General features: G+C 50.0%; 1 protein-coding gene across 1 annotated transcript; it reads left to right on the top strand.

Annotated features, from left to right (window-relative positions):
- The first annotated feature begins 3,414 nt into the window (after positions 1 to 3,414).
- On the top strand, positions 3,415 to 17,026 carry BLVRB (biliverdin reductase B). The gene is made up of 5 exons (XM_080828974.1): positions 3,415 to 3,742; positions 12,200 to 12,364; positions 12,501 to 12,590; positions 13,683 to 13,811; positions 16,769 to 17,026. The coding sequence occupies exons 1-5, from the start codon at positions 3,664 to 3,666 to the stop codon at positions 16,924 to 16,926; spliced, it is 621 nt and encodes a 206-aa protein (XP_080685100.1). The 5' UTR covers positions 3,415 to 3,663; the 3' UTR covers positions 16,927 to 17,026.
- Positions 17,027 to 18,653: the final 1,627 nt, after the last annotated feature.

The raw sequence follows: 18,653 nt of genomic DNA, 5'->3' as shown, positions 1-18,653 counted from the left end.
CTGGGGAGGAGCAGAGGCGCATTAGGCTAGAGACAGAGCCCGAGCTCAGAGGTCCCGCTTCTAACAGTTTCCCTGTCTTTCAAGTGGACAGACTACTAGTGACAGTCACGTTCGCCCAGGCCACTTCTCAGGGCTGTGGCAAAGCACCCAGCTTAGCACTCGGCGCAGGGTAGGGGCTTAGCAAACTGTCCCTATATTATTGTTAGAACGACAACACTGTTATCGGTAGAACTCTCCAATGCAGTAAGAACAAGAATTAACATTTATCGAGCATTTGTGCTTCCCCCAGGACTTTATATGCATTATCTTATTTAATTCCCACAAGTTTAATTCCCTAAAGATAGGCTAGTCTTTGGCCTATTTTAGAGAGGAGGTCGCAAAGCTAGTAGGTAGCCAGAGTTCAAATGCAGGTACTGTGATCAAATGATTGCATTAAACAGCCCCAATTTTTCATCTTTATAACCTTGTCCTTTGCCATATAACTCCTGACCGTTCTTCTACTGTAGGGATGGGGAAATCGGAGGAGTGTCCCCTTGACAACCTTGACTCTGGGTTTGGCCCCATGACTAGCTTTGACCAACAGAATTAGGGGGAAGTGCCGGCGAATTCTGAGCCTGAAACTCAGGAGACCACATGTTTTTGCTTGTGCTTGATTGTGAGCGTGAGGAAAAGGTTGTTGACATAGTCCCGGTCTAAGGCCCCAGTCACTAAAGCCAAGGCCAGCTACAGCCACCAACACCGCTCCCAACGCCATATCCCACACATGAGCATAAGGCCAGCTGAACCCAGAAAAACTGGCCAGCTGAGCCCAGCCTAAGTCACTGACCTCAGACTTGATGGTTAAATAAACGCTCAGTGTTTTAAGACACTGAGTTTGGGGGTGGTTCCTTAGGCAGCATTATTGTGGCAACAGCAAGCTGACATATTGTCGGATCCAGAGCTAGGCTCTAGAACACTGCCAGATTGCAAATATGAAACTTAAGGGGGTGGGAGACATCAGATACGTCTCCTCCTCCCTCCAGGCTCCCTGATTCCAAGACTAAGAAAGGAGGGAACGGCGGGGAGATCACTGTCCTTCTCAAAAACTCAGACATTTGACAACTCAGATTGTAGGAAAGCAGGGCCCAGGTCTTGGTCAGGGTAGTGGAGGTTGTCCCTTTTGGTGGACACTCCAAAATCCCCTGTTATTCTTCTCTCCTTCCATGGAAAGCTGTAGGTCGGCGCATGGCTACTTACCACCTGTGTGACCTTGGCCAGTCACTTCCTTTCTCTAGGCCTCAGTTTGTTCATCTGTAAAACGGTAATGGTAACAGTGCCCATTTCCTAGGGATGTTTGTAGATGAAATGAGTTAATAATGCAGGGAACATGGTATCTGGTTCATGCAAGCCCTTGGTACATGGTCCTTGCTATTATTATTCCTCTGGTCACATATCTCAGCAAACCAAAGTACCTGTGTTGGAGTCAGACAGACATGAGTTCAAGCCCTGCTTTATTTCTGCTTTAACTTGGTCTCTCTGCCTCAGTTTCTCCCCCCGTTAAAACAGCTGTTTCCTCGGTGGAGGATACTTGGGGATGGGGAGGTACTTAACACTTGGTGAGCTGTCAGCTCCAGGAAGAGCCCTGGCCATTACCCGATTGAATGGAGAAGGAAGGGAGGAGAAGGAGATGGGGGAGGTGGAGAGAGGTGTCCTGCGGCCCCAGCAAAGGCTCGAGGCTGGGGGTGGGGAAAAAAAAAAAAAAAAATCGATGCTTTAACCCTTCCAAGGCCGTGCCTCTCTCTCCCTGCAGTCTAGTCACTGCTCGCAAGGAGGGGGCCTGGGAAGGACAAGGCCCGGGTGGAAGACCCACGCATGGCGCGGAGACTGGCTGGGCTGAGGGGTGGAGGTGCATTCTGCCCTGGACCCGTCCCCTCCTCCAGCCGGGGGACCCTAGGGGCTCAGGCCATGCCCACAGCGCGCGGGGGAGGGATGCTGGGCAGGTGGGGAGATGCTGCAGGGAGGGGCTATCACCCCACGCCGCTCACCTGGGCCCGCAGCCGCCGGTGCCGCTGTCTCCGCTGCTCGCAGAGCCCGACCGCCCTCCCTGTCGGCGTTCGGGGCCCGGCCCGGCCCGGCTCCGCTCGGCCCCGCCGGCCCCGCCGCTCGGCCAGATCCGCATGCGCCGCCGCCGCCGCCGCCGCGCCTCCCCCGCTCGCGCGGCCGCCGCGCTCGGCGCGCCCCCGGGACCCCCTCCCGCCCGCCGTCCCCCGCCGCCTCGGCCGCCTGCAGCGCTGGCCCACGCGCGGTCACACACCGAGTCACAGCACTCGCGGGGCCAGAGGTAGCGTCACCCACAGCCACGCACCCTCACGGGGTCACACACTCCCACACTCGCACACACACACACAGGGTCACATACAGCGTCGCAAACACGACCGACAGCCCCACACTCACACAGTATCACCCCCTACGGGGTCACACAGAGTCAAACATTCAAACTCAGACGCAGTCACACGCTCACATGGGGTCCCACACTGGCACAGTGCCCGACAGCCTCACACATAGTGACACACTCGAATAGTGCCGCCACCACCCACGCTGTGTCACACACAAGCACGCAAATGTCATACACTGTCGCACACTGCCATGGGGTCACAAGCAGTCACAAGCAGGTCACACACAGCTTCGCAATCACACAGTGTCACACACATTTTTACACACTCAAACTTGTCACACCAGTCACACACGTGTCACACATCCTGTAACTGTCACACATTCATACGTCATGCAGTCACAAGAAGTCTCAAATAGCATCACAAGAACGGTTAACACCCACAGTCACACACTCAAATAGGGTCACGGTCACACATCCCAACATGACACGTGGGGTGTCATACACTGTCACTGTCTAACAGTCACACACACCCATAAAACACATCTCACACATGTCCCACACCAAATCCCCCGGCTTCAAGGATGCATACAGCATCACAGAAAGACACAGTGTCATCCGCAGTGGCACCACAAGGTCACAAAAGAACATCATGAAGGCTTGCCACACGTGGTGTCACATGCGGTCTCATAATGTAACATAGTGCTACACACAGAGGTTGGCACATGGTGTCACCCACAAACTTGCTCTCCCTTGGGGTTACTCACAGTCCCACAGAGTCAAACGGGCACATATACACACAGTTACAGGGTCACACCCTCCCTCCCTCACTTTCTTCCCTTGCAGCTTCCAGAAAGCCTTTGGGCACAGTGCGAATCCCAGGTCAGCGTCAGGCCCTAGGAGAGGGGGCGTGAGCTAGGCGAGGCCGGTGGGCGGGGCCCGAGTTTCGCCCCGCCTCCGGCTGGAGCGCAGAGGCGGGGCACCAGGTCCACCCACGCTCCTCCCAGTTGGCCAGATACGGCCACGCCTCCCAGCCTAAGTGACAGGCGGAGAGCACGGTGCCGGGCGGCAGGCAAAGGCGTGCAGCCTACTACGTCCCGCCCGCCGCGTTCTTCCCGGCTAGAGGCGTGGCCTGTTTGGCCCAGAGGCAAGCTGAGGCGTGGCCTTCCGTCCCTAACCCGTCCCCTCTCTCCCGCCTGAGAAGGACTGAGAGGGCGGCCCGGCAACCAGTAGATTCCCGGTTCCCGCGCGTCGTGCAACTCCGTGGCCTCGCACCCCCACGACTCCGCAGAATGGCCGTCAAGAAGATTGCCATCTTCGGCGCCACGGGCAGGACCGGGCTCACCACGCTGGCGCAGGCGGTGCAAGCAGGCATGAGCTGGGGTGGGCGGGGGATGTCAACGGGGTGCACGTGCAGCTCATTAGGAAGGGGCCTCCTGAGGCTGGTTGGGCCATCAGTGCTTTGGTTTGTGACATAGGGGCAAAGCAGGTGGCGACGGGGACAGAAGTGGGGGACGCTGTGAGATCCAATTTTATGTGAGTCCAAGGGCTAGGAATTGGCCCTGGGAGGCAAGGGGGACTCCAGTGACAGGTTTAAATACAGTGCTCTTATGAAACTTTGTTATTGTAGTTTTGGTGGTTGTTAGCACACCCAGCGAAGGCTTCCTCAGCCAGGCAGCGGCTTGCCTCTCAGCACCTACCGATCTTCACCAGTGTTAAGTCCTCACCGCCCTTACCTGCGGTGAGAACCAGTATCACTTCACTTGACAGAGGAGAAAACTGAGGCCCAGAGAGTGGCTTGCCCAATATCAGACCGCTGGAAAGTGGTGGTACTGGGATTTGAACCCAGCCTGTGCTCTTAACTGCCAACCAAAGTCCACGGGCTTCTGGCGGGGGCACCAAGGCTGGAAGTGGAGACTTCTGGGGGGGCCGGTTGCTGGGAGCACCTAATGGAAAAAGCATAGCAGAGATATAGGTGAAGACTTAGGCGCTGGTCGTGGGAAAGTGGGTGAGAGCTGGAAATTCACAATTGTCTCAAGAAAGGGGATAAGCACCCCGCAGCCTCCCTGCCTCCACCATCCAGACTTCACCAACCCCCAGTGGGGCCTGGGACTTCCAGATATAGGGCCCCACCCTTGCTGGTCTCAGTGACTCTGAAGATATTAGCTATCTGGGTGCCCCAAAGGGGTGGAGGCTGCTAGGATCCCACTCTGATGTCTCATAGCCCAGCCCACCCTCTGCACACTCTGCCTGAGAGTTCCTTGTCCGGCCCACTGCTCACCCCTTGTCCAAAAAGAACTAGTGAGGATCTTGATTTGTGGGGAGGGTGGAAAGAAATTTGTGCCTAAGCATTTCTGGGGGAGGAAGTAAGAGGGAGAAGTTTAGAGGTGCTGAGTCACCATGAGGATCTGGATTCCCATGTGACTCCCTTACCCTTAATCTTGAATTCCATGAACTGCGTTTGTCCACCCTGCTGGGCACAATTGGGACTGCACCCCCAGGCAATTGAGAGCTGAGGCCTAGGGGAGGCCCTGCCTTCTCACTGTGGCTCTAACAAGTCTCTTCAGAGCCACAGTGAACCCCTGAGCCTCACTGTCCCCATCAGAAAAAGAAGAACTTGACTGAGTCGGGATTTTATTTACCTCAGTGATTCTATGAGGCTCGTTCTAGCCTGCCCGCATGCCAATCCCAGCTCTAACACTTAACCACCTACATAGTCAAATGCCTTATCATCTGTGTGCCTGGATAACTGGAAAGTGGGAATAAAACTAGTAGGGCTTGCTCCCGGGTGCTTGCAGTGATTAAATGAGATAATATATGGAAAATGCGCAGAACCGTGTTCAGTATATAGTTGGTGCTCAGTAAGACTTCTATAGGCTAAGTGAACTCATAGTCGTGTGAACCTGGCTTATTTGCCTAAAATTGCTTCAATTTCTCCATCTTCAAAATGGGCAGATAATACCTTTTAGGGTTGTTGCAATCTGGTGCTTTTCAAACTGTGGGTGATAGCGAGTTCTGAAATATACTTAGTTGGTCACAAAGGTGTCAGAGTGTATCGCGTGTTGAATATTGGTGTTATGAACCTTCTTTCAGTTACCTATGCGTGGATTTGTATATGCTGGGTTAGGCTTTGAAATTCATTTTATACTGAGGGTTGAGATCAAAAAAGCCTAAAAGGGGCATGATCTCTGCAACGTACTCTCAGATCGTTAGGGAAAAAATGTGTGTTTATGTATAAATGTATTTATATATATACATATACAATTATGTGTGTTATATATTACACACACACACAGAAAGATAAAGCAAAAACAAGCATGAGAACTGAGGTCTTGCAACTTTCCTAGGTGTCTAAATTTATTTCAAAATAAAAAGTTAAGAGAAAAATACGAAGTAAGGGATTTGTAAAACAAAAAAAAAAAAGAAGAAGAAGAAGAAGAAGACGACGAAGGAAGAAGGAAGAAGTTTGGAAGTACCATCCAAACGCTCTGTTTTCTAAAGGGTAAAAATCTGTAAATTCTAAAACATTGCTGTTTGGTATGGTGGCCACTAGTCACATGTGGCTATTGAAATATTCATTTAAATGTGGGTTGTGTTAAAAAATGTTTTTGGAAAAAAAAAAAAAAACCATTCGTCCATAGAAAGAGCTTAGCACAGCACTTGGCCGGTAAGAGGTTCTCCATAAAAGTCGCTAATCAGCAAAAATAGAACACTAATGGGCACCCTTGTACTGAGCTTGTGTCCAAGTTCACTCTCCAGGAGGACATTTTTCTCCCCCAGAATACCCGGAATTTACTAGGGTCCGTTTTAACCATTGGTAGTTAACCAATGCGTACATTGGCTCCCCGATATGTGTGAGTACAACACAGGTTTTATGTCATTCCCTTAAGAAGAGTGGTCACACGGGATGGGGGACACTGGGATTTATTGTTTTCACGCTAGAGGGGAGACTGGGGTCCAATCAGGGAAGGTGTTTCCTGTGATTCCTCAGCTAGTAAGTGGCAGAGTTGGAACCCAGGTTCATAGGGCAGTAAAGCCTGCACTTTTGTGTTTATCAAACCCCAGGGAAATGGTGGCAAATATGACGATGTCCCCAGAACTGCAGGGCCATTGATTTACTCCAGGGCAGTGTAAGTGACAGAGGACCATGACAGAGGACACCCAAGTAGCTGGTGGTCCCGGGGAAAGGAGAAGCGTGCCCGAGGCAGAGGGGGCAGCACATGCAAAGGCCAGGAGGCAGGAAACAACGTGATGGATTTGGGGAACTGAAAGAGGTGCAGTGGGTGAAGAGGGCAGTGGGTTCCAGCGCAGGCTGGAGAGGAGAGGCCAAACCCCGAGGGACTGGAAGGATGTCATGAGGAGCATAGACCTTATCTCAGGTTGCTGTGGGGAAGGGCATCATGGGAGGGATACAAGCAGGAGGGGACTTCAGTGTAACCGTGGAAAGCTCTGCCTGGCTGCCATGTGGAATACGGATGGGAGGGGGTGAGATAGGGGCCAGGAACCAAGGGAGGCCTAGACCAGGACAGGAAATAACATTCTTTTTTTTTTTTTAAAGGGTTTATTTATTTTTTTTGACAGAGAGAGCACACAAGCCGGGGGAGCAGCAGAGGGAGAGGGAGAATCCCGCTCCCTGCTGAGCAGGGACCTTGACACAGGACTTGATCCCAGGACGCTGAGATCATGACCTGAGCTGAAGGCAGACTCTTAACTGACTGAGCCACCCAGGCCCCCAGGAAATAACATTCTGAGATGATTAAAAATTGTGGGAACAGCCAGCACCCACAGATCACTCATTCCTGTGCCAGGCACTCCCCTAAACTTTTCATTTGTCTTAGTTTCATACTTTTTTTTTTTTTGAACATTTTATTTATTTGGGGGCGCCTGGATGGCTCATTGGGTTAAAGCCTCTGCCTTCGGCTCAGGTCATGATCCCAGGGTCCTGGGATCAAGCCCCGCATCAGGCTCTCTGCTCAGCGGGGAGCCTGCTTCCTCCTCTCTCTCTGCCTCTCTGCCTACTTGTGATCTCTGTCTGTCAAATAAATAAATAAATAAAATATTTTTTAAAAAAGATTTTATTTATTTGAGAGAGAAAGAGAATGAGAGAGAGAGAGAGAGAGAGAGAGAATGAGATGGGGGAGGGTCAGAGGGAGAAGCAGATTCCCTACCCAGCAGGGAGCCCAATGCGGGACTCGATCCAGGGACTCCAGGACCATGACCTGTGCTGAAGACGGCAGCTGCTTAACCAACTGAACCACCCAGGTGCCCAAGTTTCATGCTTTTATAACAGCTTTGTTTTGTTAAGACTTCCTTCACATCCCATATAATTCACCCACTTAAAGTATACAACTCTGTGCTTTCTGGCCTAATCACAGAGTTGTGCAGACATCATCCCCATTAATTTAGAACATTTTCATCACCCCCAAAAGAAATACCTAGGAGTCACCACCACCCCCCATTTTTCTTCTCCCAGCTGTGGGCAACTACTCATCTACTTTCTGTTTGTATGGATTTGCCTGTTCTGGACATTCCGAATAAATGGAATCCTACACAGGGATGCCCAGGTGGCTCAGTTGGTTGAGCGGCTGCCTTTGGCTTGGGTCATGATCCCAGCATCCTGGGATCGAGTCCCATATCAGGCTCCTTGCTCAGCAGGGAGCCTGCTTCTCCCTCTGCCTGCCACTCTCCCTGCCTGTGCATGCGCGTGCTCTCTCTCTCTCTCTCTCTCTCTCTGACAAATAAATAAAATAAGATCTTTAAATGGAATCCTACACTATCTGGTTCTTTGTGCCTGGCTTCTTTCACTTAGCAAAAAACATTTTTTCAAGGTGATTCTATGTTGTAGCATGTGTCAGTAAGTCCTTTCTTTCCATCATTGGATACTGTTATGTACATTGTATGGATAGACCACATTTTATTTATCCATGTGGTTGAGGGACATTTCCTCTTGGGGCTATTGTAAATAATGCCTCTGTGGACTTTGACCTACTAATTTTTATGTGAACGTATGTCTTCAGTTCCCTTGGGCATATACCTAGGAGTGGAAAGGCTGAGTCATCTGTTAACTCCATGTATTTTTGTTGTTGTTTTTGTTTTTGAAGATTTTATTTATTTATTTGACACAGAGAGAGAGAGAAATATCACAAGTAAGCAGAGAGTCAGGTGGGGGTTGGCGGAGGGCGGCGGGAAACAGGCTCCCTGCTGAGCAGAGAGCCCAATGCCAGGCTCCATCCCAGGACCCTGAGATCATGACCTGAGCAGAAGGCAGAGGCTTTAACCCACTGAGCCACCCAGTCGCCCCAGATAACTCCATTTTTATTCTTTAGAGGAACTACCAGACTTTTCCAAAGCAGCTGCATCATCAGCACACCCATAAGTAGTGTATGAGGGTTTCAGTTTCTCATGTGTGCACCAATATTTAATGTCTGTCTTTTTTATTACCCATTCTAGTGGGTGTGGAGTTGTATCTCAGTGGTTTTGATTTGCATTTCCTTGATGACCAGTGATGTCGAGTGTCTTTCCGCATATTTATTGGCCATTTGTGTATCTTCCTTGGAGAAGTCTCTATTCGGATATTTTGCCCAATTTTTAAAAAATATTTTATTTATTTATTTGACAGACAGAGATCACAAGTAGGCAGAGAAGCAGGCAGAGAGAGGAGGAAGCAGGCTCCCCGCTGAGCAGAGAGCCCGATGCGGGGCTTGATCCCAGGACCCTGGGATCATGACCTGAGCCGAAGGCAGAGGCTTTAAACCACTGAGCCACCCAGGCGCCCCTATTTTGCCCAATTTTTAATTGGGTTGTTTATCTGTTTATTTCTGAGTTGTAGAAGTTCTTTATATATCTTAAATACAAGTTCTTTATCAGATGTATGACTTGCAAAAGTTTCCGCCCATTCTATGGATTATCTTTTTGCTTTCTTTTTTTTTTTTTTTTTTAAAGATTTTATTTATTTATTTGAGAGAGAGGCAATGAGAGAGAGCATGAGTGAGGAGAAGGTCAGAGGGAGAAGCAGACTCCCTGTGGAGCTGGGAGCCCGATGCAGGACTCGATCCCGGGACTCCGGGATCATGACCTGAGCCAAAGGCAGTCGTCCAACCAACTGAGCCACCCAGGCATCCCATCTTTTTGCTTTCTTTCTTTTTTTTTTTTTTTAAAGATTTTATTTATTTATTTGACAGACAGATCACAAGTAGGCAGAGAGGCAGGCAGAGAGAGAAGGGAGGAAGCAGGCTCCCTGCTGAGCAGAGAGCCCGATGCGGGGCTCGATCCCAGGACGCTGGGATCATGACCTGAGCCCAAGACAGCGGCTTTAACCCACTGAGCCACCCAGGTGCCCCATCTTTTTGCTTTCTTGATGGTGTCCTTGAAGCACACAAGTTTTTAATTTTGATGATGTCAGTGTGTCTGTGTTTTCTTTTGTGGCTTGTGTTTTTCATATCATAGCTAGGAAACTATTGCCTGATCCAAAGTCACAAAGATTTACAGCTGTGTTTTTTTTGTTTTTTTTTTTTTTTCTAAGATTTTTTTATGGTGTTAGCTCTTACATTTAGGTCTGTGGTCATTTTGAGTTAATTTTCATATATGGTGTGAGGTAGGGATCTAACTTCATTCTTTTCACAGATGGATATCCAGTTGCCCCAGCATCACTCGTTGAAAAGATTGGGGTGCCTGGGTGGTTCAGTGGGTTAAAGCCTCTGCCTTCGGCTCAGGTCATGATCCCAGGGTCCTGGGATCAAGCCCTGCATTGGGCTCTCTGCTCAGCAGGGAGCCTGCTTCCCCCTCTCTCTCTCCCTGCCTCTGTCTACTTGTGACCTCTCTCTCTCTGTGTCAAGTAAATAAATAAAATCTTAAAAAAAAAAAAGAAAGAAAGAAAAGACAAGGCTATTCTTTCCCATTGAATTGTTCTGGCACACTTGCCAAAAATCACCTGACCTTGTTAAGCCTTTCGATACATTATTTAAATCTACATTAACCCTGTAAGGTAGAGACTATTATTAGTGTGGCTTTATAAATGAAGGCCCTAAGGCCAAGAGAGGCTAAGTGACTTGCCCCTTGTCATACAGCTAGCTAGTGGTGGGGCCGCTGTTCAAACCCAGGGTTACTTTGAGCGTTAAATGAATTAATATATGTAAAAATGTTGTATAAATATTATCCTTATTATCATCAACATTGCCCCAGTGTTCAAATATACCATCATTTGTTATTTATTTATTTATTTTAAACATGTTGGGTTTTTTCTTCTTTTTTTATTATTTTTCAAGATTTTATTTATTTATTTGACAGAGAGAGAGAAAGCACAAGTAGGCAGAGTGGCAGTAGAGGGTGAAGGAGAAGCAGGCTCCTCACTGAGCAGAGAGCCCCATGCAGGGCTCGATCCCCCGACTTTGGGATCATGACCAGAGCCGAAGGCAGACGCTTAACCAGCTGAGCCACCCAGGGGCCCCTCTGTTGCATTTCTGTTTCAAACATGCACAAGACATCCTCTTCCCAGCATCCAGTGATGTTTAGCACATGGTGGACCTCTCAGTGGTAGTAGTAATACCTGTTTTCTTGTATGCCGCTTCTCTATAAACTCTCACTAGGGTTACAGGCAGGTCTGCAAGGAGGTCAAAGGCCTTCGTCAAATAGGTTACAGGGTTGGGCAGCGAGGTCTGCGGTGAGGTGCGAGCGTCGGCACTGGGGCTTGGGGTTCCTGTCCTTGTCCCAGCTGTCCGGCATGGTGGCAGCAGCGTGGGGGGGCTCTGCTATCCCACATGCGATCCTTTCCCGTCATTTGTTTTTGAGAAATACATGACGACAGAAGTGGAACAATGTTGTTTTTCCTTTTCTCGTTTTCCAAATAATGAATTAAGTACTTCACGTGTTTCAGTTCTTTGTGGTCCATATTTGTTTGGATAAATCATATTGTCCCTGATTTTTCCAGTGAGCTGTCTCAGTCAGCTCAGGCACCTGTAACAAAATACCATAGACTGGTGACTTCAACGATAGACATTCATTTCTCATAGTTCTGGAGACTGAGAAGTCCAAGATAAGGTATCAATAGATCTGGCTTCTGGTGAGGACCATCTTCCAGGATTCCAGACAGCTGTCTTCTTGCTGTGCCTTACCTGGTGAAGAGAGAGTGCTGGTCTCTCTTCCACTTTCTTTTTATTTATTTATTTTCTTTTCTTTCTTTTTTTTTTTTCTTTAAGATTTTTTATTTTTAATTTTTAATTTTTATTTTTTTTATTTAAGATTTTATTTTGGGGGACCTGATCCCAGGTCCTGGGATCGAGTCCTGCATTGGGCTCTTGGCTCAGTGGGGAGCTGTTCCTCCTGCTTGTGCACTCTCTGACTCTTGTCAAATAAATAAAATCTTTAAAAAAATATATAAAATCGATGTGTATGTGTGGGGACACAGAGTTACTCAAAATTCTTTGGGAGGGGACATACCAAGATGGTATGTCCATCTTAATGACCACTTAGACTGAGCCCAGACCTTCAGAAGTAAGCCTGGAGGACCAGTCGCATCACTGGGCAACCTTTGGGCAACTCATGTTTTCCTCTATACCTCAGTTTCCTCCAGGACCAAGGATAGGGAGCATAGACCAGTGGGATGCCAGGCTTTAACCCTGTAGTTGCTGGAGAGTGGAGCAGTCTGGGAGTGCTGGGGGAGGCCCTTGGAGGCAGGTTATTTACAAACTGGCATGAAGGTATTGCAGCCTCACAGGGGGCCTGGGGGGTGATTTGGGGGTTCGTGGCACCCTCTAGGACCCAGCTCCTGGAGCCTGGGGGTGCCAGCCCACAAGCCTACTGACGTGCCTTTCTGTCCTTCTTTGCCCACAGGTTATGAGGTGACAGTGCTGGTGCGGGACGCCTCCAGGCTGCCCCCAGAGGGACCCCAGCCGGCCCACGTGGTAGTGGGTGACGTTCTGCATGCGGCCGATGTAGACAAGACTGTGGCTGGGCAGGATGCCGTCATCGTGCTGCTGGGCACCCGCAATGACCTCAGTACTGGGCCCCCCCTCTGCCCACGGCCCACCCCTGGGCCTCGGCCCCCAGCACCACCCCCGCCCCCGGCCCCACCCCTGCCACCCCTGCCACCACCGCCGCCTGCTAGTGACAGCCACTCTCTGTCCCCTCTAAGGTCCTACCACAGTTATGTCCGAGGGCACCCGGAACATTGTGGCGGCCATGAAGGCCCATGGCGTGGACAAGGTCGTGGCATGCACCTCGGGTGGGTGGCGGGGTCATAGGGATGGGACTGAAGGGTTGGGTGGGGGTAGGTCCTGGACAGGCAGCCAAGGGGCTTCTGCAAGGTGGCATTGGACCCATCCCAAGTTACTCTGCATTTATTGAGCTCTAACTGTGTGCATGAACCTTGCTGGGTGATACTGGGGACACAGTGGTGACCAATACATCCCTGGGCTCTGTACTCCTGGGTCTCGTAGGTGGGAAGGAAGTGGTGAACAGCCCCATTGCCGCACAGTGACAGGCCACAGAAGTCGGGGCCAAGATGGAGCAACACAGGCAAAGGGAAAAGGGCCAGAACAGGAGAAACCCTGAGGTGGCCCCTGACCCAGCCCAGGAGAGGGGCAGGGAGAGCCTCCTGCAGGAAAGGACAGAGCCTGGCTTACACAGACCAGGTCTCTCCTCTCACAGAGTTCCCCCATTTATGAGGAGAGGGACATTAAACAAATGCTTGCCTCAAATCGTGCAAAGGACAGGGTTCATAACAGGAACGGCTAAAGCGAACAGCATTTACTGAGCACAGACCGTGTGCTAGGCACCATCTGAGGCCTTAGGGACGAATGCCACTTAATCCTCACCAAATTCTGAGTATCTACGCTCACAGAGGCACATGCTAGGTGCTCAGTTAACAGAAGCACTTCTTATGCCCTGTTACATGGAAGGCAGAGGAAGCCCAGGGAGGCCCACCAGCTGAGTTCACACAACTCATGGCTGGATGTGTCTCCACGGTCCCCACGCCTTGCCCCTGCGTTTTTCATCCTCCCCAGGAAGGGAAGCGACCTGGGGGGTTGGGGCAGAGGGATCAGCAAGTGCAAAGGCTCTGAGGTGGGAGCATGGCGGGGGCAGAGTATGTGAAAGGGAGTGTTGGGTGGGCAGACCACGGAGGGGGCAGGTAGGTAACTGGACAGGAGCAGGTGGGGAGAGAAGTGGTCAGCCCTTGCTTGGCGGTCAGGAAGCCAGGAGGCTGGGCCAAATGCAAGGCCGTGGAGAGCCCCTGCCTAAGGCTGGCAGGCTGTGTGACCTGGGCAGTCTGTATTCCAGCTTTGGCTCACCATGCTCTGTGTTCCCTCCACCACAGCCTTCCTTATGTGGGACCCAACCAAGGTGCCCCCACGACTGCAGGACGTGACCAATGACCATATCCGGATGCACAAGGTGCTGCAGGAATCGGGCCTGAAGTACGTGGCCGTGATGCCACCACACATAGGTGAGTGGGGCTGGGACCTGGTGGCAGGGTCACCACCAGCTCGCCCCCTCCTGTCTGCGGGGGAGGTCCGCCAGGGCTTTCCCAGCCGGTCTAAAATTGCAGGTCTTCCCCTTTAACTTTCTCTTCTCTGTCTTGCTTGCTTTTATCTCCTTTCTGACACCTTTTTGCCTCGCTCTGTTGAACCAACCACCCCAAGTTCAAAAATGTAAAACAATGCTTATTTATTATTATTATTTGAAGTGAGTTACTGGGGCTAGCCCATCTTCAAGGGAAGGGGACTTCCCTTTCACCACACAGGGCATATCATTCCTTTCTCTCTCTTTTTTTTTTAAAGATTTTATTTATTTATTTATTTATATGACACAGAGAGAGAGAGCGCGCGCACACACACACATAGGCAGAGCGGCAGGCCGAGAGAGAGGAGCAGACTCCCCGCTGAGCAGGGAGCCGGATGCGGGGCTCGATCCCAAGATCCTGGGATCATGACCTGAGCTGAAGGCAGAGGCTTTAACCCACTGAGCCACCCAGGTGCCCCATATCATTCCTTTACTTATCTTATTTAGTGTGTGCCTCTATCACTAGGATGTTAACTCTTTGAAGGCGGCATTTTGTCTAATTTCAATCACAGCTGTGTTCCCACTGCCCAGAACAGGGCTCAGCATATAGTAGACACTCAGTAAATATCTGTCTGATGAACTAATCCAGAGGAACCACACTTCCCAGTGGCGTTGTGGAAAGGATCAAAAACTATACCTACTATACCTACATCCTCTTTTCCTCTCCCAGGTCTGGAATCCTCCTTGAGAGACACACAGAGTCAGACTCAGGGAGACATTCATTCATTTACTCATTCATTTCACAGATGTCTCTTGCATACAGAGTGTGTGCCCTTGTGACACAGTCACAACATGAGCAAGGGGCAACAGAGAGAGGGAGAAGCAGACTCCCTGCTGAGCAGGGCACCTGACACAGGGCTCGATCCTAGGACCTCTAGATCATGACCTGAGCTGAAGGCAGGTACTTAACCCGCTTAGCCACCCAGGCGCCCCTGCTTTGAGCAGTTCTACTTTGCCCTCTGCCTCCTAGGACCCCTGACAGGAGGAGGCCTGCACACCTTCTAGAGGGTCAAATAAAGTTCACTGTTTAGGTTCAGTTCAGGGCCCTGCCGGGACCAGAATCCTAAGCTTTGACTCAGCGTCGGTGGTGAGGCTGCAGGGTGAAGCTGGGTCAAAATCCCAGCCCCGGCACCAGGTGGACCTTGGGCCCATGGCCTCTGGCCTTGGTTTTGTCATCTCTGAACAGAGTATGTATTACAGAGCGTCTGTGCATATCTTGACCTCCCAGGTTTGAAGTGAAAGGCATCATGCCTCAAAAGTATTGAACACATAGTACCATTCTAAAAAAAAGGGGGGGCAAATATATCTATTTAAATATATGTATGTTAAAAAGGGGGGTATATATGTATAAATATATACATATTTTAAACTTTTTTCTGGGAAAAAAACAAAAAATTTTAAAAAATTAAAAAAATTTTTTTTCTGCCTGAACCATTTGAGAGTAAGGTCCAGACCTTGTCACACTCCACTCCTAGGACATCAGTAGGCATCTCCCAAGAAGAAAAGTCTTCAGGAATGACCCTGTGTACCATTAGTGCACCAAGGGAATAGATCTTAACTCTTATCACGTTATTTAGTGTCCATGCCATAGTCAATATTCAGATTTTTCGGGGCGCCTGGCTGGCTCAGTGGGTTAAGCCTCTGCCTTCAGCTCAGGTCATGACCTCAGGGTCCTGGGATCGAGCCCCACATCGGGCTCTCTGCTCAGCAAGGAGCCTGCTTCCTCCTCTCTCTCTGCCTGCCTCGTTGCCTACTTGTGATCTCTGTCTGTCAAATAAATAAATAAAATCTTAAAAAAAATTTTTTTTCAGATTTCTCCAACCGTCAAGAAATATTGGAATGCCTGCGTGGCTCAGTTGGAAGAGCTGCAACTCTTGATCTTGGGGTTGTGGGTTCAATCCCCACATTGGGGCAGAGATTACTTATCTGCACCCACATTGGGTGCAGAGATTACTTAAAAGTAAAATCCTTAAAAAATGTAAAAATATATATATACTTCAATCTTCCCTCCCTACAAAATCAGGATCCAACCAAGGATCGTGGGTTGTGTGCTATGTCACCTTGAATCTGGAACAATCCTCCATCTCTTTTTTGAAATATGTCTCATAAAATTAACCAAGCCGGGTATCTTTCTAAATATCCCATGTTCTGGATTTCTCTGCTTGTTTTCTCTCAGGCTCAGATTAAATACTGTTGGCAGGAATGCCACTTGAGAGAGGGTGTGCGTTTTTTCATGCACATGGTTCCAGGTTGCCCCTGCACCGGTAGGCTGAGTTCAGTCCCTCAGTTAAGTTGGTCACTGTCAGAGTTTTTTAACTATCATAGTGGAGCCAACAGATGCCCTCCTAATGGCCAGGTTATGCCTCCAGATGTAAGGACCCAGAGCAAATCTAGCCTTTGCCACTGGGAAGTAACCCTTTGCAAGCCTGGGGTTGACTTTCTCTCCTGTGGATTCAGTTTGCTCATGGGTAGCATTGAGTTATTAACCGTTCCTAGCCTAGTCCCTGCTTTCTTTCTCTCCTTGTAACATATTGTCTATTTTACTCTCTTATTTGTTGCCTTTTCCCAGGGAACCTCTGCATGCAAAGGGCAGGGGTTCTTGTATGTTTCGTCCCTTGCTGGTTGCTCAGCACCTGACTCCTAATAGGCCATCAATAAGGATTTGTCGAATGAATGAAGTAAGGGGTATAGACTGGCGTCCTCCACGTTTGTAAGGGTTTCATACATCATTGACTCTTACACCTTCTGGGCTGGGGATGCTGTAAGCACCCAGGAGTGATCATGTGCTGTGGGGAGGGGAAAAGACATGGGCTTCACCCATCCCGTGTCCTTACCTTGCAGGAGACCAGCCGCTGACAGGGGCCTACACGGTGACCCTGGATGGACGAGGGCCCTCCAGGGTCATCTCCAAACACGACCTGGGCCACTTCATGCTGAGCTGCCTCACCACCGATAAGTACGACGGGCACAACACCTACCCCTCCCACCAGTATGACTAGGGCTGTGACCCTGTCCGGGAGGACAGCATTCTGGGAAATGGAGAACAGAGGAAAGGAGTAAATAAACCTTGAGCCAAGAGCTTCAAATTATTCTACAAGACCCAACTCTTGTGACTCTTCCTCTGTCTGGCTTTGTGTGGGTGATTCGGCGTCTCTATCTGCCTCTGGGGAACGTTTTCATTCATGTATTTGTCTGGCCCCGTGCTAGAGACCAGGTGAGGAGTGTGAAGACCCAGGGGTGACCTGAGCTCCACAGATCTCACAGTCCAGGGAGGAAGACACCCTGGCCTGCGAAGTGACAACCCAGAGAGGCCACAGCTCTGAAGGAGGAAGCCCAGATGGCTGAGAGAACTATCTGACCAAGCTTGGGGAGCAAAGAAGTTAATAAACTTCTCCGCTCAGAGGGGAGAAGTGGTCGGCCCCAAGAGGCTGTTACATGGAAGCTAAACGAGGCAGAATCATTATAAAAAGTTTGAGCTTTATTCTGAGGTTCTGTGTAGGGTGTGGAACAGAAGAGAGGCGGGGAGGGGGCACAGTCAGATTTGTGTTTTATAAAGCTGCCCTTGGCTGCTGGGTCAAAGGATACCAAGACAGAGGCCTTGAGCCGGACAAGAGAGTGGTCGTGAGCGGAGTGGACAGTCCACGATGGGGGTGGGGGGTAGAGATGGAGGAAGAAGCAAAGAGCTAGAACCTGGAGACAGGGTTACAGTGGGGCCACTCTAACATGAAGGGGGGTGCAGGGGGGGCTGGAAAAGGGGCAGGTTTGGGAGGGGGAAGAATGACCCCTTCCTAATCATGTCCCTCTTTGATATCTACTAATCCCTGCCCTTGTTCCCCAGAGGCACCTTTCCCACCTCTGAGTGAGCTACTCCTCCCTCCCTACTTCCAGCCTCCCCCACCCCTACCTACCCACCCAACACCTTTTCCTTTCTCCTCCAAAAAAAAAAAAAAAAAAAAAAATCCATTCTATTCCTATATTGTTTCTGCAAGCAGCAGGATGACTGGTTGACAAATTCCAACCAATGAGAACTGGTCTGAAGTGCCTTAAACCTACCCCCTCCTCTTGGTGAAACTTGTGGGGGTGGAGCACTGGTTCTGGCTTTCGGGGCACCAGCCCTGTTTTACTGTTTTTTTGGGGTTTTTTTGTTTCGTTTTGTTTTATGCCCTCTTGCTCTGTCATATTGGGCATTTACAAAACTTCACTCGGTGCCTTTCTTCTGTCCAGCCATGTGCTAGGTGACGCTATGGACCAAGTCCCGGTTGGTACCTGCCCTTGGGTGGGGGGGGGCCGCAGTCCCAACCGCGAGTGCACACAGGGCCAGGAATGGGAGGCATGGGCAGAGGGGTCAGGGCCAGGACAGGGGAAGCCCAGGACACTAAGGCAGCCCATAATGGTACTTCACCCATTCTGGAGCGTCAAGGGAGAACTGAAGGTGTATTTTCAGGATGGGGAAACAAGTTTAAAGATCCAGAGGCCGTCTACTGTCATTTTTGAGTACTTGCTATGGTACATAAAAGACTGGGGATTAGGCAGGAAGAAAACAGACAAAAATCTCGGCGTTTATGGCGGCGGCGGGCACGTAAAGTCATTTTGTAAAAACTGAAATTCAATCACTGTGGCCGGATCCTGGGGAGCCAGGAGGAGTGTGTATCAGGCCAGACGGTGAAGGGCTTTGTGGCAAAAGGGGAGGAGCTGGGACTTTGTCCCCGGGGCAGTAGCGAGCAAG

This window comes from Martes martes (assembly GCF_963455335.1).
Source record: "Martes martes genome assembly, chromosome: 17".
NCBI classification, from domain to species: Eukaryota; Metazoa; Chordata; class Mammalia; order Carnivora; family Mustelidae; genus Martes; species Martes martes.
The sequence above is the reverse complement of the archived record's forward strand: the minus strand, read 5'-3'. Positions and strand labels throughout refer to the sequence as shown.